Here is a 27,052-nt window from a genome sequence, read left to right as displayed (position 1 = left end):
GATTGTCCCCTTTTAAAATTGTGGGTAAATGATTTTATTTCCAGCATGTGATGCTCATTTAAACTCACCTGTGGCAGTAACAGGTGCTGCAATCTAGAAATCACACCTGAAGCCAGTTAAAATGTCTAAAAGTTGACTCAACCTTTGTGTTGTATGTCTGTGTGTGTCACACCAAACATGGAGGAGAGAAAGACGAGCCCAGAATCATCTGAGGACTTAAGAAGCAAAATAGAGTAAAAATCTGAACAATCTCAAGGTTAAAGACCATCTCCAGAGATCCTGAGATTCCTTTGTCCACTGTGTGTAATATAATCAAGAAGTTTATAACCATGGAGCTGTGGCTAATCTCCCTGGACGTGGACGGAAGAGAAAAACTGACAAAAGAATGCAACGCAGGATAGTTGGAATGGTGGATAAACATCCTCAGTCAACTTCCACACAGATTCAGGCTGTCCTGCAGACTCAGGGTGCAAAAGTGTCAGCTGGGACCATACGTGGTCATCTGAATGAGATGAAGCGCTATGGCAGGAGACCCAGGAGAACCCCACTGCTGACAAAGAGACAGAAAAAAGCCAGACTGGAGTTTGCAAAAATGTACCTGAGTAAGCCTCAATCCTTCTGGGAGAACATTTAGTGGACAGATGAGACTAAGGTAGAGCTTTTTGGAAAAGCACGTCATTCTACTGTTTACAGAAAACAGAATGAGGCCTACAAAGAAAAGAACACAGTACCTACAGTCACACATGGTGGAGCTTCAAGGATGTTTTGGGGTTGTTTTGCTGCCTCTGGCACTGGGTGCCTTGACTGTGTGACAGGAATCATGAAATCTGGAGACTATTAAGAGATTTTGGGTCACAATGTAGGGCCTAATGTCAGAAAGCTGGGTCTGGGTCAGAGGTCATGGGTGTTCCAGCAGGACAATGACCCCAAACATACCTCAGAAAGCACCAAGAAATGGTTGGAGACAAAGCTGGAGAGTTCTGAAGTGGCCAGCAATGAGTCCAGATCTAAATCCCATTGAACACCTATGGAGAGATCTCAGAACTGCTGTTGAAGAAGCACCCTTCAAATCTGAGAGACCTGGAGCAGTTTGGAGAAGAAGAGTGGTCCAAAATTCCAGCTGAGAGGTGGAAGAAGCTTGTTGATGGTTACAGGAAGAGACTGGTTTCAGTTATTCTTTTTATGAGGGTGTGCAACCAAATATTGAGTTGAGGGTGCCAATAATTTTGTCCGGCCTGTTTTTTGAGTTTTGTGTAAAATTATGTCAATTTTTTTCTTTTTTCTTCTGATTTTTTGTGTTGTTCCAATGCACATAAATGAAATAAACACATGTATACCAAAAACATTTGTTGATTGCAACAATTTCTGGGAGAAATGATGAATTTTCTGGAAAAATTCCAGGGGTGCCAATATTTTCATCCATGACTGTATATCTACCCTGATAAAATAACCACTCTTATCAAAGAAATACATGTCTTTTTAATCACTGGTGTAGTAAATAGCCTTCTGAAAATGTGAATCCCTTTTGTTGAAAAAAAAAAGAATTTAAATGGGTTAAAATGGCAAAAAAAAAAAAAAAAAAAGTGGAAAAGTGGTGAAATTGGATTTAAAAAGAAGCAGAAATGGATTAGAAGTAGCAACAATTACATAAAAATGGCCAAAAAAAAAAAAAAAAATCAATTGCAAAAATGGGTTAAAGTGGAAAAAATGACATAAATAGTGGTAAAAGGGAGTTCAACAGAGGCTGAAATGGCTTTAAATTGGCAAAAATGTGTGGAAATTTGGTGAAAAACTTAAATTGAATTGAAAAATTGATACAAACTGGCAAAAAAGTGTTAACTAAGAAAGAGAAAATAGGCAGATATTTGCAGAAATTGGTTAAACTAGCAAAAATTGGTATATTAGGGAAATGTGGGTAAAATGAGAAAAATTGGGTGTAAAAAAGTGGTAAAAATGGGTTAATAGAGGCAATAATGGGTCAACAGAGACAACTTTAATCTTAAGTGGCAAGAATTGGTTTAAAAGTGGCAAAAACAGACAGAAAAAAGTGGTGGAAAGAGTTTAAAACTGACAGAAATAGGTGTTAAATGACAAAAATGTGGTAAAATTGATGTGAAAATTAGTGAAAATGGGTTAAAATTTGTGCAAAGTGACAACAGTGTAATTTAAAAAACATTGGTTTTTTTTGTTTTGTTTTGATTTCTTTTTTTTAGGGAATCTGGTGACCCCCTCTCGCAACTCCCAATGGGGTCCTGACCCCAAGGTTTAGAACCACTGCTTTTAAAGGACACTGCAGCATTTCACACTAGATAAAAATGTAGTTAGGGTGGCAGCGACCGCCTTACTGTTACAAACCCAGTCTCAGAAAAGTTGGGTCGCTGGGTTAAATGTCAGTAAAAACAGACGCCATGATTGTCAAATATAAACCCACATTTAAATCACAATAGAACAGAAACAGCAGATCAGATGTTAAACTGAGACATTTTAACATTTCATTAAAATATCAGCTCAGTTTGAATCTGATGGCAGCAAAACATCTTAAAAAAGTAGGGACAGGGCCATGTTTACCATCTGTAAACGTCTGGGAAGAGAGGAGACCAGATGATGGGAGAGGAATGTTGTCCCATTCTTGGCTGATATAAGATCCTAGCTGCTCAACAGTCCTAGGTCTTCTTTTCCTTTTCTGATGCTCCAGATGTTTTCCCATGGTGAAAGGTCTGGGAGCATATGTGTCTCTAAAAGCTCTCTCTACTCTCAGCATTGATAGTTCCTCTCCAGATGTTAGAGCTGCCCACATAGGCACTAATCAACCCCATCCCATCAGAGATGCAGGCTTTAGACCTGAGCCAGGAGAACCAGCTGGATGCTCCCTCTCCTCTTTAGTCCACAGGACACGGCGTCTGTGGTTTCCTCTGACCACAGAACAGTTTTCCATGTTTCCTCAGTCCATGTTAAATGAGCTTTGGTCCAGAGAAGACAGACCACGGTGTTTCTGGATCCCGTTCACATATGGCTTCTTCTCTCCATGATCCAACTGTGTTGACAGATGATGATTTCTGGAATGTTCCTGAGCCCATGCAGTGATTTCACTACAGAATCATGCCTGTTTTTAATGCAGTGGCCCCTGAGGGCCCCTGAGGGCCCCTTCAGCCTTGTCTCTTTCTCTCAGAGATTTCTCCAGATTCTCTGAATCTGTTGATGAATTTATGGACACTTTTCATTGATGAACATTTTTCTGAAATTGTTCAGCCTTTATAGACTCCACTTATCTCAGATTGATGAACCTCTGCCCATCTTTACTTCTGAGAGTCTCTGCCTCTCTAAAATGCTCTTCTTATACCCAGTCATGCTAATTGACCTAATTAGTTACTAAATGCTCCTCCAGCTGTTTTTCATTAGTTTCAAATTCAAAAGGAGCTAATGTTTTAATGAAACGGTAAAATGTGTCAGTGTCAACACAGAAAGAACTAATATGTTGTTTCTTTAACATTGTGAATAAAATATTGGTTTAACATATCTGACATAATTCTGTTCTGTTTCTATTTAGATTTTACACACTGTCCCAACTTTTATGGAATTGTGGGTTTACTGTAACAGCCTTGAATAAAACACAACCATTGTTGCAGTCATTATTCCACCATGTAACCAGTTGACCCAGTCTTTTCTATTGCTGTGATTTCAGAGTGAATTTTTAAAAAAGTTGGGACACAAGCAAAGATGCTGATTCTGCTTCTTCTTCCATCAGCGGCTGTGAAGCTGTGCAGACCGTTCCCATGGAGATTAGACAGAAAACATCTACAAGCCCTTTTAAATTCCATCTTAAAACACTCCTCTCTGCATAACTGATCATCTCTAGGAATTCTATGTCCTACTTGGCCTTGTGTTTAATTTTTTATTTATGTTTAGCATTAGAAAGTTTGCCTTTTTATCATGTTGTACGCACTGACACGCTTCCAGTTTTAAAGATGAATTTTCTAAGTGCTCATGCCTTTATTGTGGGCTTGAGTTATCTGGCCCCGCAAGACATTTAGTAAAAAAGAAGGAAATTTAAAAAAATATATATTCATTTTTAATATTTACTTACTTAGGTGTTTAAAATACAAATTTACACAAATTTATCATGAACTTTCTAGAATTATAGCAAGGAAAGGATGTAATACGATGTACACTGGTCTCCTCTACCACTGCACAGACTCTCATAGAGTCCAGCCCTGCTGCACCTCTGACCTCTGCATCTCAGACCTTAATGAATGTCAGAGGTTTCTGCCTTTTAAAACCAAACTTCTCTCCCTGTGGGGGATTAAAACAGCTGCTCTCAGGATAGCAAACACTCCCCTGCGTAACAGGCCGTCAGCCACAAACGCAGACATCGTGTCTTTCTTTGGTGACTCAGTTTAATCTCCAGCCTGATATAATCACCAATTATAAAAACATGTAATGCCAAACTAATATCAACTACATTTATTTACATACGATTTAAATTACTGCCAACAAGACGTGCAATTATGGTCTTGATCACTAACGTTTAAGCAGGACATCATTTATAAATCCTGTAGCATCTGTGACTCCAGGTCACATCAAATGGTAAAAATTCCTCTCATAACGATAAAACAAATTCTTTATAACTGAACATTTAATCCTAATCTGGACACAGGCTGTCCTATGACAGGAGAAACTGACATTTTTGGTCTTGGTGCAGCGCTTAAAGGCTTCAAAATTGCGTACAGAGATGTGCCACTTCATGACGCGTGCAGGGATGTCAGGGAGATTCAGAGAGAACGGACACGCACAGGAACGACTGTTGGAGCGCAGACGTGTTTATAAGTCAAGTTTTCACTCAGTAGGTGAGGGTTTGTAGCTCTATGAGCAGTCAGGGAAACATCTCTGCAGGACCCCCCCCCCCCGGACTCTGCACTGATCCCAGGTCAGCTGAAATAATCTCAGGGTCTGGTCAGATATTGTGGACAGCAGGTTTCTATTTTAAAGCCATAACCAGTCATGCTTGTTTTCAATGAATATTCCAGCCTAGTAACTTTAGCCTCAGTGGGGCTTAAAAACTTTAGAAATGCGAAAAAACTGCCACCTGATACAAGGACAGCATATTTATGCCTGACCTGTTTAGATTAGTTGTAAGTAAATGCATCCTCAGTCTAAAGCAGCTAATTAACCCATACTCCGTGTGTAGGGGTGTGTGTCTATATTTATTATATATTTATATAATAAATAGCTTATTTAAAAAAAAGAAAATCCAACGTCTTGCCCTCTGCTTTCTGTCCTTGAAATATTTTGGCCCTCTGGTAAAAGTCACTGGGGAGCCCTGATGTAGGCCATTGGCTAGAACTGGTAGTTTAGGAGGAGAGGGTGGGGAATGAGAGGCAGGAAAGGAGCCGCGGCTTGGATTGAACACATCCACCCAGGGGCGTAGCACAGGGGTAAAAAGGGTACTGATGACCCCGGCCCACAGTAGGGAGGGGCCCTAAAGTGTGTCTTTATTTCTTTTTCTTTCTAATTAGTTTCATTATTGAGAGAAACTATGACCTCAGAAATTATCCATTGCAGGTCACATTCATCAGTTTGAATCCTTATTTACATTTTTTTTCCGATTTCTTTCATTTTTTTGCCACTTTTAATCCATTTTTACTGCTTTAAGCCCACTTTTGCCATTTCTTTTTGCCACTTTTTGCCTATTTTTACTACTTCTATCCCATTCTTGCCACCAGTTTTTTGCCTTTTAAGCCTGCTTTTTGCCCATTTAAGCTGCGTTTTGCCATTAAATGCCATTGTTTTCAGCTTTTTTGCCCATTTAAGTCACTTTTACACTCATTTTTTGCCATGTTTTTGTTGTTTTTAGGCATTTTTTGCCACCTGTAACTTATTTTGGGGAACTTCTCACCAGTTTTTGCAACTTTTTCTCAATTTTTCCACTTCTCACCCACTTTTTGGCATTTTATGCCTACGTTCCCTAGTATTATTTTTGCTACATTTTTGACACTTTTTGACAATTTTGGCCAAATTTTGGCCATTTAAGCTGACTTTTGCCATTAAATGCCACTTTTTCCCATTTTGTCAGATGTTTGCTACTCTTTGCTGCTTTTTATCCAAATCTCACATCTTTTTTCTGCTGCTTTTGGACATTTAGGTCAATTTTTACTAATTTTTGCCATTTTTGGACCACTTTGCCATTACAAGCCTATTTTGCCACTTTTCGCCCCTTTTTTTGCTGCGGTTTGACCATTATTTACCACCTTAACTTAGTTTTATTGTCACTTTAATCAGTTTTGCCACTTTCACTACTTAGATTGTGGCTCTTGCAGAGACATTTTTCACCAGTGTGGCTCTTTGGTTGAGTAACACTGATCTAAATGAATCGGTCAGCAGACTGATATTTATATCAGATAGATATTAAATACTGGGGGGCCTGGTCCTCCTTTAAAAATGTCCAAATGGTATAGTCCAGCAGCGCTAAATGATGCAAGTAAATTTGATTTAACCAAGTAAAAGTGCTCTGTTGTTGGGAAATGATGGTTCAGAAATACAGTTAAATGCAGAGATATTTTTAAAAACAACGCAACATTGGCTGCTTGGCTAGATGGTTAAGGGGAGGCCTTGTGTAATAATCTCTCTGGGGGCCCAAAATCCCGAGCTACGCCCCTGCATCCACGACTCTAGCCGCCGTACCGGGGTGATAACCATCAGGCTACCACTGAGCAGAAACATTTCATTATTATGAGCTAAACTCAAAGATCTACACTGATCTACATTAAAAAGCCTGCAGTCTTCAGCTCTGTGGCTTCTGACAGCTTCTCTGCTGCAGAGCGGGTTCAGCTCAGTGTTAGTACCCACACTCATCTTTCATTCAGTGTTTCATTTTTGTGCTTTGGGATTTGCTTTCAACTGTCTGCAGTGATGATGAGAAGCCTAATCAATCTACAGAAGTGAAGTTGTGAAATCATAAAAAACTTCAGAGGTGAGTCTTTCTGATGCTAACAGCTAAACTGATGTTGTTAGAACAGGCTCTGGTTTGATTGGCTCTCTCTCCATGGTGTGAAAACACTGTCAGACTCTGAGTGTCTTTTCACAGGCGCTAATTGTTTAATTTTTAAACATTGCTGTACTGTAGAGCTGTAAAATTCACTGTGAACATCTCACTGTAATTAATATTTGCTCTTTTTTCCACAAAGTCTCTCAGGAGTGGGATTTTCACGTCACGATGGAGTGGAAATATTCCTGGCAACAGAACAGATGAGCTGGAGGAGGAGCAGTTTGGATATCCTGCCTCTCTGCTAACCAAACACGTTTAACACACAAGAGGTGGATGGTGGTGGAGCATTTGACCCACATGACTGGGTATAAGAGGAGCATTTCAGAGAGGCAGAGTCTCCCAGAAGTGAGGATGTGAAAGAATTTATCAATCTGTGAAAAACTGAGTCTAACAATTGTGGTGCTATTTCAGAAAAATGTTCCTCAAAGTAAAATAGTTAAGACTTTAAATCTCCCATCTTCTACAGTCCATAATATCAGAAGGCTGAAGGTCAATACTGGACCATCAAAGCTCATTTAACATGGACTGAGGAAACATGGAAAACTGTTCTGTGGTCAGAGGAAACCACAGACGCTGTGTCCTGTGGACTAAAGAGGAGAGGGAGCATCCAACTTGTTCTCCTGGCTCAGGTCTAAAGCCTGCATCTCTGATGGTATGGGGTTGGGAAGTGACCAAATAGTGGTGAAAAAACAGCAAAAAAATTAGTAAAAAGAGACTAAAATGGGCAGAAATCAGAATAAAAGGTAGGAAAAATGAGCGAGAAGTGGCAAAAAAGGCAAAAAATTGAAAAAGCAGGATAGAAGTGTAAAAAAGGGGAGAAAAGTGACAAAAAGAAGTGGCAAAAATGGGTGAAAAGTAGCAGAAAAGGGCAGAAAGTGGCAAAAATGGGAGAGAAGGGAAAAAAAAGAGTTGCAGGTGGCAAAAATGGTCCAAAAATGGCAAAAACATGGAGATAAATGAGTGAAAAGTGACTAAAATGGGCAAAAAAAGCCAGAATAAAAGGTGAGAAAAATGGGAAATGTGTAGCATTTAATTGCAAAAGGCAGCTTAGATGGGCGAGAAGTGGCAAAAATGGTCAAAAATATGGCAAAAACCAGGATTTAAGTGTCAGAAAGGGGAGAAAAGTGACAAAAAGAAGTGGCAAAAATGGGTGAAAAGTGGCAAAAAATGAGTTACAGGTGGCAAAAATGGTCCAAAAGTGGCAAAAATGTGAAGAAAAATGAATGAAAAGTGACTTAAATGGACAAAAATCATAAAAATGGTGGGAGAAATGGGAAATTTGTGGCATTAAATTGCAAAACCCATCTTAAATGAGCAAAAAGTGGCAAAAAAAGGCAAAAAAGGGGCAAAAAATTCCACAAAGCTGGATAAAAGTGTCAAAAATGGGCTAAAAGCAGTAAAAATGGAATTAAAGTAGCAAAAAATTGCAAGTAAGGGCAAAAGAAATATGCAGACAAAAAATAGAGATTGACAATTAAGCTGGACAACTTAATCCAACTGTAAAAGTGTGGGAAACAAAGTGATTAATGTGACTTGCAATGGCTAACTTCTGAGGTCAAATTTACCTTTCTAAGGTTTTCTGAGGGAATAATGTTTAGAATTAAGACATACAGTTGCTAAAAAAGTATGTGAACCCTTTGGGATTTCTTGGATTTCTGCATAAATTGATCATCAAATGTGTTCTGATCTTCATCTAATTCACAACAATAGACAAACACAGTCTGCTTAAACTAATACTGCACAAAAATGATATGTTTTCATGTTTTTATTGAACAAACCATGTAAACATTCACAGTGCAGGGTGGAAAAAGTATGTGAACCCCTAGGCTAATGACTGGTTGACCCTCCTCTGGCAGCAATAACCTCAACCAAACGTTTCCTGTAGTTCAGATCAGACCTGCACAACGGTCAGGAGGAATTTTGGACCATTCCTCTTTACTAAACTGTTTCAGTTCAGCAATATTATTGGGATGTCTGGTGTGCATCGCTCTCTTGAGGTCATGCCACAGCATCTCAATGGAGTTGAGGTCAGGACTCTGACTGGGCCACTCCAGAAGGCGTATTTTCTTCTGTTGAAGCCATTCTGTTGTTGATTTACTTCTATGCTTTGGGTCGTTGTCCTGTTGCATCACCCATCCTCTGTTGAGCTTCAGTTGGTGGACAGATGGTCTTAAGTTTTCCTGTAAAATGTCTTGATAAACTTAAGAATTCATTTTTCCATCAATGACAGCAATCCGTCCAGGCCCTGAGGCAGCAAAGCAGCCCCAAACCATGATGGCCCCTCCACCATATTTCACAGTTGGGATGAGGTTTTGATGTTGGTGTGCTGTGCCTTTTTTCTCCACACATAGCGTTGTGTGTTCCTTCCAAACAACTCAGTTTTGGTTTCATCTGTGGACAGAATATTTTGCCAGTAGTGCTGTGGAACATCCAGGTGCTCTTTTGTAAACTTCAAATGTGCAGCAGTGTGTTTTTTGGACAGCAGTGGCTTCCTCCGTGGTGTCCTCCCATGAACTCCATTCTTGTTTAATGTTTTACTTATTGTAGATTTGTCAACACAAATGTTAGCATGTGCCAGAGACTTCTGTAAGTCTTCATCTGACACTCTAGGATTCTTCTTCTCCTCATTGAGCATTCTGTGCTGTGTTCTTGCAGCCATCTTTACAGGACGACCACGCCTAGGGAGAGTATCAACAGTGCTGAACCTTCTCCATTTGTAGACAGTCTGTCTTACCGTGGACACATGAACATCAAGGCTTTAGAGATACTTTTGGAACCCTTTCCAGCTTCATGCAAGTCAACAATTCTTGATCGTAGGTCTTCTGAGAGCTCTTTTGTGCCAGGCATGGTTCACATCAGGCAATGCTTCTTGAGAACAGCAAACTCAAAACTGGTGTGTGTTTTTTATAGGGCAGGGCAGCTTTAACCAACACATCCAATCTCATCACATTGATTGGACTCCAGGTTGGCTGACTCCTGGCTCCAATTAGCTCTTGGAGAAGTCATTAGCCTAGGGGTTCACATACTTTTTCCACCCTGCACTGTGAATGTTTACATGGTTTGTTCAATAAAAACATGAAAACATATGATTTTTTTTGTGCAGTATTAGTTTAAGCAGACTGTGTTTGTCTATTGTTGTGAATTAGATGAAGATCAGAACACATTTGATGATCAATTTATGCAGAAACTCAAGAAATCCCAAAGGGTTCACAGACTTTTTCTAGCGACTGTATAAGAGCCACACGTTGAGTATCACTGTTTTAGAGGAACATGTGCTCCCATCCAGACAAGCAAGACCATGCTAAACCACATACCACATACATCACAACAGCATGGCTTCACAGGAGAAGAGTCCAGGTGCTAAACTGGTCTGCCTGCAGTCCAGACCTTTCACCAGGAGAAAACATTTGGAGCATCAGAAAAGGAAGAAGACCCAGGACTGTTGTGCAGCTAGAATCCTACATCAGACAAGAATGGGACAACATTCCTCTCCCAATACTCCAGCAGCTGGTCTCTCCACTTCCCAGACTGTTGTTAAAAGAAGAGGGGAAGCTGCACAGTGGTCAACATGGCCTTGTCCCAACTTTTTTGGGGTTCAAAATCACCCAGCGTTTCTCAGGAGATAGTAAAATGTTCAACATTTATGTCCTGTTCAATCTTTGCATTCTTTTCCTTCATATTTTGAACAGTGACCCAATGATTTTAGCCTTCTGGTTGTATGTGTGATGTTTCCTTCCTTTTAATCGATCCTTTGTCTTCTCATGGATCTCATTCACAAATCTGGGCCCCCTTTCTTGATGCCATGACCCCCTGCACCCCTGAGAAGGACCTGACCCCCCAGAAATAAACACCTCTGACAGCTTAAACCTTTGGCTCTACTTTTGAAGATCCCCTTAAGATCATTAATATTTTCTAATTTCATCAGTCACTGAAATCAGAATCTTCATCATCTTCCTCCTCTTCAAACAGGTCCCTTATCTGCCAAAGGAGGCTAAAGAATCGTTTGCTCGACACAGAGAGGACACAGCCACTACACTTTAGTCCATCATTTCTGTCTCTGTTTCTGTCTTTGGGATCAGACTCCTCAAATCACAGCCAGCTCTTCTAAAAACAGGAAACGACACATCAGCTCAAACCCAACCAAAATGATTTATGAAGGTAATTTCCTGTCAATTCTGACTGCTCAGACAGAGAAGCAGGTGTGTAGAAATGAAACAACTCCAAGAAAAGGTCAAACAGGTGAAGGAACTGCTTCTATCACATGTGATCTATTCTTATCTAAAGACAGGATGTGAATGTGTGTTCTCTGAGACCATTTCACAGATGAAAGAGCTGAATAAGAAGGTTTAAGAAGCCAAATGTCTTTGTGTTTTAGAGAAAAAGAAAAGAATGATAAAAGATTCAAGTGTCTGAAAAGGTATTTAAGGAGTTTTTGAATCTTCCTCTTCAGGTGAAGAATAAACCCAGAGCTTTAAATGGCACTTACTGAGACACTGAAACTTGTCAGCAGGAGTGGTGAGCAGCAGTTTTCCCTCCATGCCACGCGGTCCGGCACAGCGAGCAATCCCGGGCTCCTTGTAGCCGCTCTTCACCCAGTCTGAGAGCCACAGGAGCCGACAGTCACAGTACAGAGGGTTGGCCCCGATCGCTCTGAGAGTAGGAATAACACAAAAGTCAGATCCAATGTAAAGAAACTAAAGTCAGATCCAATGTAAAGACACTAAAGTCAGATCCAATGTAAACAAACTGAAGTCAGATCCAATATAAAGAAACTAAAGTCAGATCCAATGTAAAGAAACTAAAGTCAGATCCAATGTAAAGACACTAAAGTCAGATCCAATGTAAACAAACTGAAGTCAGATCCAATATAAAGAAACTAAAGTCAGATCCAATGTAAAGAAACTAAAGTCAGATCCAATGTAAAGAAACTAAAGTCAGATCCAATGTAAACAAACTAAAGTCAGATCCAATATAAAGAAACTAAAGTCAGATCCAATGTAAAGACACTAAAGTCAGATCCAATGTAAACAAACTAAAGTCAGATCCAATGTAAAGAAACTAAAGTCAGATCCAATGTAAAGAAACTAAAGTCAGATCCAATGTAAAGAAACTAAAGTCAGATCCAATGTAAACAAACTAAAGTCAGATCCAATGTAAACAAACTGAAGTCAGATCCAATGTAAACAAACTAAAGTCAGATCCAATGTAAACAAACTGAAGTCAGATCCAATGTAAACAAACTAAAGTCAGATCCAATGTAAAGAAACTAAAGTCAGATCCAATGTAAAGAAACTGAAGTCAGATCCAATGTAAAGACACTAAAGTCAGATCCAATGTAAACAAACTAAAGTCAGATCCAATGTAAAGAAACTAAAGTCAGATCCAATGTAAAGAAACTAAAGTCAGATCCAATGTAAAGAAACTGAAGTCAGATCCAATGTAAAGACACTAAAGTCAGATCCAATGTAAACAAACTAAAGTCAGATCCAATGTAAACAAACTAAAGTCAGATCCAATGTAAAGAAACTAAAGTCAGATCCAATGCAACGAAACTAAAGTCAGATCCAATGTAAAGAAACTGAAGTCAGATCCAATGTAAACACACTAAAGTCAGATCCAATGTAAACAAACTAAAGTCAGATCCAATGTAAACAAACTAAAGTCAGATCCAATGTAAAGACACTAAAGTCAGATCCAATGCAACGAAACTAAAGTCAGATCCAATGTAAAGAAACTGAAGTCAGATCCAATGTAAAGAAACTAAAGTCAGATCCAATGTAAAGAAACTAAAGTCAGATCCAATGCAACGAAACTAAAGACAGATCCAATGTAAAGACACTAAAGTCAGATCCAATGCAACGAAACTAAAGTCAGATCCAATGTAAAGAAACTGAAGTCAGATCCAATGTAAAGAAACTAAAGTCAGATCAGATGTAAAGAAACTAAACTCAGATCCAATGTAAACAAACAAAAGTCAGATCAGATGTAAAGAAACTAAAGTCAGATCCAATGTAAAGAAACTAAAGTCAGATCCAATGTAAAGACACTAAAGTCAGATCCAATGTAAACAAACTAAAGTCAGATCCAATGTAAAGAAACTGAAGTCAGATCCAATGTAAAGACACTAAAGTCAGATCCAATGTAAAGAAACTGAAGTCAGATCCAATGTAAAGACACTAAAGTCAGATCCAATGTAAAGAAACTAAAGTCAGATCCAATGTAAACAAACTAAAGTCAGATCCAATATAAAGAAACTAAAGTCAGATCCAATGTAAACAAACTAAAGTCAGATCCAATGTAAAGAAACTAAAGTCAGATCCAATGTAAAGAAACTAAAGTCAGATCCAATGTAAAGAAACTAAAGTCAGATCCAATGTAAAGAAACTAAAGTCAGATCCAATGTAAACAAACTAAAGTCAGATCCAATGTAAACAAACTGAAGTCAGATCCAATGTAAACAAACTAAAGTCAGATCCAATGTAAACAAACTGAAGTCAGATCCAATGTAAACAAACTAAAGTCAGATCCAATGTAAAGAAACTAAAGTCAGATCCAATGTAAAGAAACTGAAGTCAGATCCAATGTAAAGACACTAAAGTCAGATCCAATGTAAACAAACTAAAGTCAGATCCAATGTAAAGACACTAAAGTCAGATCCAATGTAAAGAAACTAAAGTCAGATCCAATGTAAACAAACTAAAGTCAGATCCAATGTAAAGAAACTAAAGTCAGATCCAATGCAACGAAACTAAAGTCGGATCCAATGTAAAGAAACTGAAGTCAGATCCAATGTAAACACACTAAAGTCAGATCCAATGTAAACAAACTAAAGTCAGATCCAATGTAAACAAACTAAAGTCAGATCCAATGTAAAGACACTAAAGTCAGATCCAATGCAACGAAACTAAAGTCAGATCCAATGTAAACAAACTAAAGTCAGATCCAATGCAACGAAACTAAAGTCAGATCCAATGTAAAGACACTAAAGTCAGATCCAATGCAACGAAACTAAAGTCAGATCCAATGTAAAGAAACTGAAGTCAGATCCAATGTAAAGAAACTAAAGTCAGATCAGATGTAAAGACACTAAAGTCAGATCCAATGTAAAGAAACTAAAGTCAGATCCAATGTAAAGAAACTAAAGTCAGATCCAATGTAAAGACACTAAAGTCAGATCCAATGTAAAGACACTAAAGTCAGATCCAATGTAAAGACACTAAAGTCAGATCCAATGTAAACAAACTGAAGTCAGATCCAATGTAAAGAAACTAAAGTCAGATCCAATTTAAAGAAACTAAAGTCAGATCCAATGTAAAGAAACTAAAGTCAGATCCAATGTAAAGACACTAAAGTCAGATCCAATGTAAAGAAACTAAAGTCAGATCCAATGTAAAGAAACTGAAGTCAGATCCAATGTAAAGAAACTAAAGTCAGATCCAATGTAAAGAAACTAAAGTCAGATCCAATGTAAAGAAACTAAAGTCAGATCCAATGTAAACAAACTAAAGTCAGATCCAATGTAAAGACACTAAAGTCAGATCCGATGTAAAGAAACTAAAGTCAGATCCAATGTAAAGAAACTGAAGTCAGATCCAATGTAAAGACACTAAAGTCAGATCCAATGTAAAGACACTAAAGTCAGATCCAATGTAAAGAAACTAAAGTCAGATCCAATGTAAAGAAACTGAAGTCAGATCCAATGTAAAGACACTAAAGTCAGATCCAATGTAAAGAAACTGAAGTCAGATCCAATGTAAAGACACTAAAGTCAGATCCAATGTAAACAAACTAAAGTCAGATCAGATGTAAAGAAACTAAAGTCAGATCCAATGTAAACAAACTAAAGTCAGATCCAATGTAAACAAACTAAAGTCAGATCCAATGTAAAGAAACTAAAGTCAGATCCAATGTAAAGACACTAAAGTCAGATCCAATGTAAACAAACTAAAGTCAGATCCAATGTAAACAAACTAAAGTCAGATCCAATGTAAAGACACTAAAGTCAGATCCAATGCAACGAAACTAAAGTCAGATCCAATGTAAAGAAACTGAAGTCAGATCCAATGTAAAGACACTAAAGTCAGATCCAATGCAACGAAACTAAAGTCAGATCCAATGTAAAGACACTAAAGTCAGATCCAATGCAACGAAACTAAAGTCAGATCCAATGTAAAGACACTAAAGTCAGATCCAATGCAACGAAACTAAAGTCAGATCCAATGTAAAGACACTAAAGTCAGATCCAATGTAAAGAAACTAAAGTCAGATCCAATGTAAAGAAACTAAAGTCAGATCCAATGTAAAGACACTAAAGTCAGATCCAATGTAAAGACACTAAAGTCAGATCCAATGTAAAGACACTAAAGTCAGATCCAATGTAAACAAACTGAAGTCAGATCCAATGTAAAGAAACTAAAGTCAGATCCAATTTAAAGAAACTAAAGTCAGATCCAATGTAAAGAAACTAAAGTCAGATCCAATGTAAAGAAACTAAAGTCAGATCCAATGTAAAGACACTAAAGTCAGATCCAATGTAAACAAACTAAAGTCAGATCTAATGTAAACAAACTAAAGTCAGATCCAATGTAAACAAACTAAAGTCAGATCTAATGTAAACAAACTAAAGTCAGATCCAATGTAAAGAAACTGAAGTCAGATCCAATGTAAAGACACTAAAGTCAGATCCAATGTAAACAAACTGAAGTCAGATCCAATGTAAACAAACTAAAGTCAGATCCAATGTAAAGAAACTGAAGTCAGATCCAATGTAAAGACACTAAAGTCAGATCAGATGTAAAGAAACTAAAGTCAGATCCAATGTAAACAAACTAAAGTCAGATCCAATGTAAAGAAACTAAAGTCAGATCCAATGTAAAGAAACTAAAGTCAGATCCAATGTAAAGAAACTAAAGTCAGATCCAATGTAAATAAAACTAAAGTCAGATCCAATGTAAACAAACTAAAGTCAGATCCAATGTTAAGAAACTGAAGTCAGATCCAATGTAAAGACACTAAAGTCAGATCCAATGTAAAGAAACTAAAGTCAGATCCAATGTAAAGAAACTAAAGTCAGATCCAATGTAAAGAAACTAAAGTCAGATCCAATGTAAACAAACTAAAGTCAGATCCAATGTAAAGAAACTAAAGTCAGATCCAATGTAAAGAAACTGAAGTCAGATCCGATGTAAAGAAACTGAAGTCAGATCCGATGTAAAGACACTAAAGTCAGATCTAATGTAAAGAAACTAAAGTCAGATCCAATGTAAAGAAACTAAAGTCAGATCCAATGTAAACAAACTAAAATCAGATCCAATGTAAAGAAACTAAAGTCAGATCCAATGTAAAGAAACTAAAGTCAGATCCAATGTAAAGAAACTGAAGTCAGATCCAATGTAAACAAACTAAAGTCAGATCCAATGTAAAGACACTAAAGTCAGATCCAATGTAAAGACACTAAAGTCAGATCCAATGTAAACAAACTAAAGTCAGATCCAATGTAAACAAACTAAAGTCAGATCCAATGTAAAGACACTAAAGTCAGATCCAATGTAAACAAACTAAAGTCAGATCCAATGTAAAGAAACTAAAGTCAGATCCAATGTAAAGAAACTAAAGTCAGATCCAATGTAAAGAAACTAAAGTCAGATCCAATGTAAACAAACTAAAATCAGATCCAATGTAAAGACACTAAAGTCAGATCTAATGTAAAGAAACTAAAGTCAGATCCAATGTAAAGAAACTAAAGTCAGATCCAATGTAAACAAACTAAAATCAGATCCAATGTAAAGAAACTAAAGTCAGATCCAATGTAAAGAAACTAAAGTCAGATCCAATGTAAAGAAACTGAAGTCAGATCCAATGTAAACAAACTAAAGTCAGATCCAATGTAAAGACACTAAAGTCAGATCCAATGTAAAGACACTAAAGTCAGATCCAATGTAAACAAACTAAAGTCAGATCCAATGTAAACAAACTAAAGTCAGATCCAATGTAAAGACACTAAAGTCAGATCCAATGCAACGAAACTAAAGTCAGATCCAATGTAAAGACACTAAATTCAGATCCAATGCAACGAAACTGAAGTCAGATCCAATGTAAAGACACTAAAGTCAGATCCAATGTAAAGACACTAAAGTCAGATCCAATGTAAAGAAACTAAAGTCAGATCCAATGTAAAGAAACTAAAGTCAGATCCAATGTAAAGAAACTAAAGTCAGATCCAATGTAAAGACACTAAAGTCAGATCCAATGCAACGAAACTAAAGTCAGATCCAATGTAAACAAACTGAAGTCAGATCCAATGTAACGACACTAAAGTCAGATCCAATGTAAACAAACTAAAGTCAGATCCAATGCAACGAAACTAAAGTCAGATCCAATGTAAAGACACTAAAGTCAGATCCAATGCAACGAAACTAAAGTCAGATCCAATGTAAAGACACTAAATTCAGATCCAATGCAACGAAACTGAAGTCAGATCCAATGTAAACAAACTAAAGTCAGATCCAATGTAAAGACACTAAAGTCAGATCCAATGTAAAGAAACTAAAGTCAGATCCAATGTAAACAAACTAAAGTCAGATCCAATGTAAACAAACTAAAGTCAGATCCAATGTAAAGAAACTAAAGTCAGATCCAATGTAAACAAACTAAAGTCAGATCTAAAGACACGGTCCCACTGAGTGTTGTTAAAGACACTGGATTTAAAATTCCATAAAGACACTTGACTCATGACATGATCAGAAACTGGTCCAGGGGTCGTAAGTTCAGATAACGGACTACGTAATCACAGCTGGGAGCCTGAAGGGACTGCAGTGTTTGACCATCAGCTACGTCTTTGAATGCTGAAGGTTTGCGTCCCTCCTAATAAGGAAATAATCAGCATTTTTATAATAGTTTACATTTCATCATTTTCTATTGACAATAAAAGACCAGAGAAGAAATAGAAGGCTCTGCTATACTCATCATACTGGTGACATTTTATCTATCAAAGGTCTGAATTCAACATTTATAACGTAATTTAGTGGAGATTTCAAAATATCCTTATAAAAAAGGTGAAATATCAGTTTTAGACCAAATGACCCAGATCAAGATTAAATCAACTAAATGAACATAGACTTTAAAAAAGTTAAAAATGACAAAATGTGACCGAAACAAATGAATATTTTCATAGAGACCAAACCTGAATTTCCAAAATATATTACAAACAAATAATACTGGAATAAAATATGAACAGAAAATAAACAAAGGGAAGAAACCCAGCACAACGACAAGAAGACAAGAAAGAAAGAAAGAAAGAAAAAAGAAAAAAGAAAGAAAGAAAGAAAGAAAGAAAGAAAGAAAGAAAGAAAGAAAGAAAGAAAGAAAGAAAGAAAGAAAGAAAAAAAAAGAAAGAAAGAAAGAAAGAAAGAAAGAAAGAAAGAAAGAAAGAAAGAAAAGAAAGACAAAAAACAAAGAAAAGAAAGAAAGACAGAAGGAAGAATATCAGAGGGAGAGATGTCTGATGAACTAATAAATAATGATCAGAAGCAGCCACAGGATGGAGCTCTCAGTCTGTTCAGCTCCTCTCAGCTCCACAGAGACACACACATCAACACACACATCAACACACACATCAACACACACACCGACCAGTGATGGAGCCGATAACGTTCATTCAGATCAGGTCCATTGATTCAGCTGATCAGATTATCAGAGAGCAGCGTGGGATCAAATATCCCTCATTATGTTGGAGCAAAAACACTCAGAGAGGAAGGTCGGGGTGAAGGAATGTTCAATTCTCTCCAGTCGATTAAACTCCATCAGGATCGACTGATGAGGAGGAAAACACTCGCTCTTCATCAAACCCCCTCTCAGAGATAACTAAGCTCTTTTTATTTCAGTTAACTAGAATGAAGACCCAAACAATTAAAAAGACATGTAAAACACTTTTAGATGAGTCCATTTTACTCTGATTTGATCAAGAATCTCCTTTTCTAAAGTCAGTCCTCTGACAGCAACAAAATAATCCGTCTCTTAGCTAATTTTTAGGTTTTTGCCTTCATTATGGTAGGACAGAGACAGGAAGTATGGAGAAAGAGAGAGAGATCTACTGACTGATCTAGAGAGAACATTTTAACATCATTATTCTCTTTGGAGCTGAAAATCATCTCAGATTAAATAAAAAGGATTAAATCTTACATCTGTGTATGAAAGGACACTAAAACTTCTCTGCTGACATTCATTTCACCTCAGAGAGACACTGATAGTTAAAGAGACTGAAACTCCTGTGATAGCAGAGGGCAGCACAGCAGCGTTAATACGGGCAGATTTAATACAAAGTTTAGTTTTAGTCTCATTTTAGTCATTTTTCAAGCTTCAACGCTGTACTCCAGTTTTAGCTGACAAAAGTCTCACAAGCGTTTTTATAAAGTTTCAGTCCTTAGATTTTAGTCTTTATTTCTGGTCACTACATTAATTCTCTATGAGCTCATTTAACCAGACAAACTTTAACATTAACAAGAACCCTCATCATAGTGAACAATCAACACTTTAATAAAAGAAAGGATGATAATACAGAAAAAAACTTTGGAAAAGCATTTCTGCCTCTAAAAAAAAATTTAAAAGAAGAATGAAGTTAAAATATTGTGGAATAAGATACAAGGTCAAAATTATGACATAAAAAGTTGAAATTCTGAGATACAAATGTAACATCATTAGATAAAAATGTGAACTTATGACATAAAAACAAAAAAATATGAGATAAAGTATTAATTATGAGATTAAAAAAATGTGAAATTGTGAGATAAAAGTCAAAACTATGAGATTTACGTTGAAATTCTGAGATAAAATTGAAATTATTTGATATTATTGAAATTTATGACAAAGAAATGTGACATTATGAGATAAAAAGTCAAACTCTGAGATAAAAGTTGAAACTGAGGTAAAAAACAGAAGTATGAGATTTAAAAATGTTAAAGTATGAGATAAGAAGTCAAAACTATGAGATACAAAAAAAAATACTGAGATAAAAATCATACTTATGAGATAAAAATGTGAAATTATGAGATAAGAAGTCAAAACTATGAGATAAAAATTTTAATTTATGAGACAAATTGAGATTATTTAATAATTTTTAAATTTATGACAAAGAAATGTGACATTATGAGATAAAAAGTTAAACTCAGAGATAACAGTTGAAACTATGAGATAAAAAACAGAATTATTAGATTAAAAAAAGTTAAAATATGAGATTAAAATCATACTTATGAATTAATAAATGTAAAATTATGAGATAAGAGGTCAAAAATATGAAGTAAAAGTTGAACTTATGAGACAAAAATCTAAATTATGTGTTATTTTTGAATTTGAGAGTCAAATGCATAAATGAGGAGATTTTTAGATCAATTCTTAAATGAATAGAAAATATGGATGAAAATAAGAAGAACCATCTGTATTTTCTACCACTAAAATTAAAAAAATAAAGATAAAAAAGAAGAATGAAGTTAAAATTGTATGGAATAAGTTATAGTTTTGAGATACAAGGATGAAATTTTGGGATAAAAAGTTGAAATTCTGAGATAAAAACATCATTAGAAAAAAATGTGAACTTATGATGTAAAAAAATTATGAGATAAAACATTAATTATGAGATTAAGAAATGTAAAATTATGAGATAAGAAGCTAAAACTGAGTTAAAGTTTAAATCAATGAGATATTATTTGATAATATTTAAATGTATGAGACAGAAATGTGACATTAAGAGATGAAAAGTCAAACTCGTTGATAAAAGTTGAAACTACGAGATAAAGATCATACTTATGAGATAAAAAATGTAAAATTATGAGATAAGAAGTCAAAACTATGAGATTAAGTTTTAAATTTATGAGAAAAATTGAAATTATTTGATGATATTGAAAATTATGAGAAAGAACTGTGGCATTATAAGATTAAAAGTCAAAACTATGAAAACTATGAAATTAAGAGACAAAAATTTAAGTTATGAGGTAAGATTTCAAATTTCAAAGACAAATGAAATGAAATGAGATCAAAATGTGTCATTATGAGAGATAAAGTCAACCTGGAGAAACAAACTTATAAATATAAATGGATAGTCAGTGTAATCCAGAAAGTACAGAATTCAGATAAATGTCATAATTATGAGATAAAGTACCAAGAAAAAAGTTTAAATAATAGAATAATAGAAAACCATAATTTTACCATAAAAAGTTAAAAATTTGATAGTGAGTCATAATAATGAGATGAGAAAAATCACAATATCATCTCATAGTAATGACTCACTATCTCTGAATCTGACTTTTTATCTCATAATTCGAAGTTATGATTCAGTTATTATTATTCTGTCAGAACAACCTAACGTTTTTATTTTCTAAGTGGCAGAAATGGGCCTCCATACACGTTCCTAATATTTATAGTAGAGAAATATCCAAGAATGAGAACATCCAGCACTGATGCTTTAGTCTCCAGATGAAAACTAAACTCACTTTCTGTTATAGTTTTTATTTTCATAGATCTGTCTTTATCTTGTCTTTTGTTGTTTTCTTCACAGAGGGAGGGAAATAACATTCAATACTGCTGTATGGGAATTCCAATGAAACATCAAGTAAGTGCTCGGCCCTGGCACCTAAAGAAATTTCAACCTGAAATACATATCTATGTAAACCGAATTCGGATTTTGGTGCCACTCAGGTAGCAGCTCCCTGCTGGATAAATTAAAGACCAAACTCAGGATTTGTTAACATGAGATCCTTTTACAGACCGATTCATTACCCTGTCTGGATGTGGGCAGAACTGATGTCTGACTTCAGGAAACAAATATAAATACTCTCTTCATGAACCACATCACCTCCTCCTCTCTCCACTGCCTGGACCTCCTCACACTGAAGATGATTCTACTGTATCTGAACACGCACACCTCAGATCGATAGACCCATGGGGAAACGATGGATCTCTCTGGATAATCCAATCCACCAGGCAGCCACTTGAAACCACTCACTCTCTGAGAACTGGACTCTGTGTGAGTGGAGCCAGAGAGCCAGGCCGGGGAATTCATCTCTCACAGACACAGACCTCATTCTGTCAGCCAGGACTGACCCTGCTGTCCGTTACACTCAGCGCCTGCTGTCATTACGCGTGTTCGTGTGCGTGCTCTACATGTATATTTGAGTGCTTACAGGTGAGACAGGGAGGCCACGTCGCTGAAGATGCCCTGCTGCAGCTCCGAGATGTCGTTGCCATGGAGAGAGCTGGAGGACGGACACAGAGGAGGGTCAAAAACGGTCAAAGTGAAAAGAATCAAATAAACAGCAGAAAACCTCAATGACAGAGGATGCAAATGTAAACCAGACACAGATGAAGGTCTGCTGTAGTAAAGTAAGAGGAGGACAGTGATGTGGTCTGGTGTTGTGGTGCTGGGTCTGTTTGTGAGCGTGCTTACAGCAGCCTCAGAGAGCGAAGGCCACCCAGAGCCAGAGGAGGGATACAGCGCAGAGAGTTGTAGCTGAGGATCCTGCCAGAGGAGAAACAACACAATGTCAACTGAAAGACACAAACAGCAGCATGACAACACACTGAATCATGCCATACAGCTGTCACAGCGTTCAGTTAGAAATTACAGGACTAATTTCAATGAGAGTGTAACCTTTGAACAACCAGCTGGATTAACACTGGCCTATTATAATAGAGTATAGTCTATTATAATGTTAATGATTAACATTGGCCTATTATAATAGATTATAGTCTATTATAATGTTAATGATTAACACTGGCCTATTATAATAGAGTATAGTCTATTATAATGTTAATGATTAACACTGGCCTATTATAATAGAGTATAGTCTATTATAATGTTAATGATTAACACTGGCCTATTATAATAGATTATAGTCTATTATGATGTTAATGATTAACACTGGCCTATTATAATAGAGTATAGTCTATTATGATGTTAATGATTAACACTGGCCTATTATAATAGATTATAGTCTATTATAATGTTAATGATTAACACTGGCCTATTATAATAGAGTATAGTCTATTATAATGTTAATGATTAACACTGGCCTATTATAATAGAGTATAGTCTATTATAATGTTAATGATTAACATTGGCCTATTATAATAGATTATAGTCTATTATAATGTTAATGATTAACACTGGCCTATTATAATAGAGTATAGTCTATTATAATGTTAATGATTAACACTGGCCTATTATAATAGATTATAGTCTATTATAATGTTAATGATTAACACTGGCCTATTATAATAGAGTATAGTCTATTATAATGTTAATGATTAACACTGGCCTATTATAATAGAGTATAGTCTATTATAATGTTAATGATTAACACTGGCCTATTATAATAGAGTATAGTCTATTATAATGTTAATGATTAACACTGGCCTATTATAATAGAGTATAGTCTATTATAATGTTAATGATTAACACTGGCCTATTATAATAGAGTATAGTCTATTATAATGTTAATGATTAACACTGGCCTATTATAATAGAGTATAGTCTATTATAATGTTAATGATTAACACTGGCCTATTATAATAGATTATAGTCTATTATAATGTTAATGATTAACACTGGCCTATTATAATAGAGTATAGTCTATTATAATGTTAATGATTAACACTGGCCTATTATAATAGAGTATAGTCTATTATAATGTTAATGATTAACACTGGCCTATTATAATAGATTATAGTCTATTATGATGTTAATGATTAACACTGGCCTATTATAATAGAGTATAGTCTATTATGATGTTAATGATTAACACTGGCCTATTATAATAGAGTATAGTCTATTATAATGTTAATGATTAACACTGGCCTATTATAATAGAGTATAGTCTATTATAATGTTAATGATTAACACTGGCCTATTATAATAGAGTATAGTCTATTATAATGTTAATGATTAACACTGGCCTATTATAATAGATTATAGTCTATTATAATGTTAATGATTAACACTGGCCTATTATAATAGAGTATAGTCTATTATAATGTTAATGATTAACACTGGCCTATTATAATAGAGTATAGTCTATTATAATGTTAATGATTAACACTGGCCTATTATAATAGAGTATAGTCTATTATAATGTTAATGATTAACACTGGCCTATTATAATAGAGTATAGTCTATTATAATGTTAATGATTAACACTGGCCTATTATAATAGAGTATAGTCTATTATAATGTTAATGATTAACACTGGCCTATTATAATAGAGTATAGTCTATTATAATGTTAATGATTAACACTGGCCTATTATAATAGAGTATAGTCTATTATAATGTTAATGATTAACACTGGCCTATTATAATAGAGTATAGTCTATTATAATGTTAATGATTAACACTGGCCTATTATAATAGATTATAGTCTATTATAATGTTAATGATTAACACTGGCCTATTATAATGGATTATAGTCTATTATAATGTTAATGATTAACACTGGCCTATTATAATAGAGTATAGTCTATTATAATGTTAATGATTAAAACTGGCCTATTATAATAGATTATAGTCTATTATAATGTTAATGATTAACACTGGCCTATTATAATAGAGTATAGTCTATTATAATGTTAATGATTAACACTGGCCTATTATAATAGAGTATTGTGAGTTTTATCTAAGCGGCCCATCATCCTGGTATTTTTCTTTAAAAAGTTGGGACAACCCTGGCCTAGAGTAGCCTACGTATTTCTAGTTTAGAGTCTTTAAACCAAAAGGATATACAGTACATTGCCAAAAGTATTCATTCACCCATCCAAAAATGTAAATCAGGTGTTTCAGTCACTACCATGTCCACAGGTGTATAAAATCATCACCTAGGCATGCAGACTGTTTCTACAAACATTTGTGAAAGAATGGCTCATTCTCAGGAGCTCAGTGAATTCCAGCGTGGTACTTTGATTATTAATTTTTTTAATTTAACCTTTATTTAGCCAGGTAAGTCCCACTGAGGTCAAAGATCTCTTTTTCAAGGGAGACCTGACCAAGAATGACACCAATGCATAGTTTCAACAATACAATACACAATAAATATTAACAACAATAATAAAATAATCATCAGTTAAAACAGTGGCATTCAGAGAGTTTGAATTCAAGAGTTTTCACTAAAGATTTAAAAACATTCAGAGTCACCAAGTTCTGCAGTTTAAATAGACTGATATTGATAGGATGCCACCTGGGCAACAAGTCCAGTGGTGAAATTTCCTGGCTCCTAAATATTCCACAGTCAACTGTCAGTGGTATTAGAACAAAGTGGAAGCCATTGGGAACCACAGCAACTCAGCCACCAAGTGGTAGGCCACGTAAAATGATGGAGCGGGGTCAGAGGATGCTGAGGTCATAGTGCGCAGAGGTCGCCAACTTTCTGCAGTCAATGGCTACAGACCTCCAAACTTCATGTGGCCTTCAGATTAGCTCAAGAACAGTGGTAGAGAGCTTCATGAATGGGTTTCCATGGTAACAGCTGCATCCAAGCCATACATCACCAAGTGCAATGCAAAGCGTGGGATGCAGTGGTGTAAAGCACGCCACCACTGGACTCTAGAGCAGTGGAGACGCCTTCTCTGGAGTGACCAATCACGCTTCTCCATCTGGCAATCTGATGGACCAGTCTGGGTTTGGTGGTTGCCAGGAGAACGGTACTTGTCTGACTGCATTGTGCCAAGTGTAAAGTTTGGTGGAGGGGGGATTATGGTGTGGGCTTGTTCTTCAGGAGCTGGGCTTGGCCCCTTAGTTCCAGTCAAAGGAACTCTGAATGCTTCAGCATACCAAGAGATTCTGGACAATTCCATGCTCCCAACTTTGTGGGAACAGTTTGGGGATGGCCCCTTCCTGTTCCAACATGACTGTGCACCAGTGCACAAAGCAAGGTCCATAAAGACATGGAGGAGAGAGTTTGGTGTGCATCAACTGGACTGGCCTGCACAGAGTCCTGACCTCAACCCCATAGAACACCTTTGGGATGAATTAGAGCGGAGACTGAGAGCCAGGCCTTCTGGTCCAACATCAGTGTGTGACCTCACAAATGCGCTTCTGGAAGAATGGTCAAAAATTCCCTTAAACACACTCCTAAACCTTGTGGAAAGCCTTCCCAGAAGAGTTGAAGCTCTTATAGCTGCAAAGGGTGGACCCACGTCAGATTAAACCCTATGGATTAAGAATGGGATGTCACTGAAGTTCATATGTGAGTCAAGGCAGGTGAGCGAATTCTTTTGGCAATATCGTGTATGTGCCGTACATGCAGTTTAGTCCCAAAGCTTCTCTGTCAAAGAGGAAAGAATCAGGAGTCAGTAAGCGTGCATGTGTGTGTTGTGATACTCACAGGGTGGTGAGCTGGCTCATGTTGAAGAAGGAGTCGTCAGACAGGGAGCTGATTTTATTGTTGCTCAGATCTCTGCAGAGGCAAGGGTCAATTCAGATCAATACACCCGATATACTGCAGGAGATACCCACACATACTGTCCAAACACACATGAAGCTACACACATTAACACCACACACTGCAGTCCACAGGAGCTTCCTCCATCAGGATAAATTACCTCCAGCCTGGCGCTCCAAGGAGCCTCAGGATATAGTCATTAAAGGTGAGCACCAACAATGAGGTGTACGTTTAAAATTACCCTCAGTGATGAAGATGTGTGTTCACAGCTGGATATTTGGGTTTTAAATTTCACATTTAGGTCTGTACTGTAGTCCTCTGGCTTTGATACCTGAACAGAGATGTTTCTATTCTGCTCGATCACTGTGATTGCTTCTAGCTACATGGAGGAGGCCCTAATACTGGTCTTTGCCTGAAGCCAAATGCTGCAGTCTATCATGGACCTCCTATTCTCTCCTCATCTTCAGAACATGTTACACTGACTTTATTAAATAGATTAGAGTTAATGAATGACTGTGATACTACATGAAAACATCTGAAATGAGCTGAACAGATAACACAGTCCACAGCTCCCCCTGCTGGACTCTTAC

At 36.5% G+C, this 27,052-nt stretch overlaps 1 protein-coding gene across 1 annotated transcript in view; it reads right to left on the bottom strand.

Annotated features, from left to right (window-relative positions):
• slit1b (slit homolog 1b (Drosophila)) overlaps positions 1-27,052 on the bottom strand; it is a 165,342-nt gene that overhangs the window by 25,969 nt on the left and 112,321 nt on the right. Inside the window, 4 exon segments of the mRNA XM_041785147.1 lie at positions 11,529-11,692; positions 22,216-22,287; positions 22,479-22,550; positions 26,406-26,477. Of these exon segments, the coding sequence (XP_041641081.1) occupies positions 11,529-11,692; positions 22,216-22,287; positions 22,479-22,550; positions 26,406-26,477 (380 nt within the window).

This window comes from Cheilinus undulatus, linkage group 4 (assembly GCF_018320785.1).
Source record: "Cheilinus undulatus linkage group 4, ASM1832078v1, whole genome shotgun sequence".
Classification (NCBI taxonomy): Eukaryota; Metazoa; Chordata; class Actinopteri; order Labriformes; family Labridae; genus Cheilinus; species Cheilinus undulatus.
Note: the sequence above shows the minus strand (reverse complement) of the source record. Positions and strands in the feature narration are given on the sequence as shown.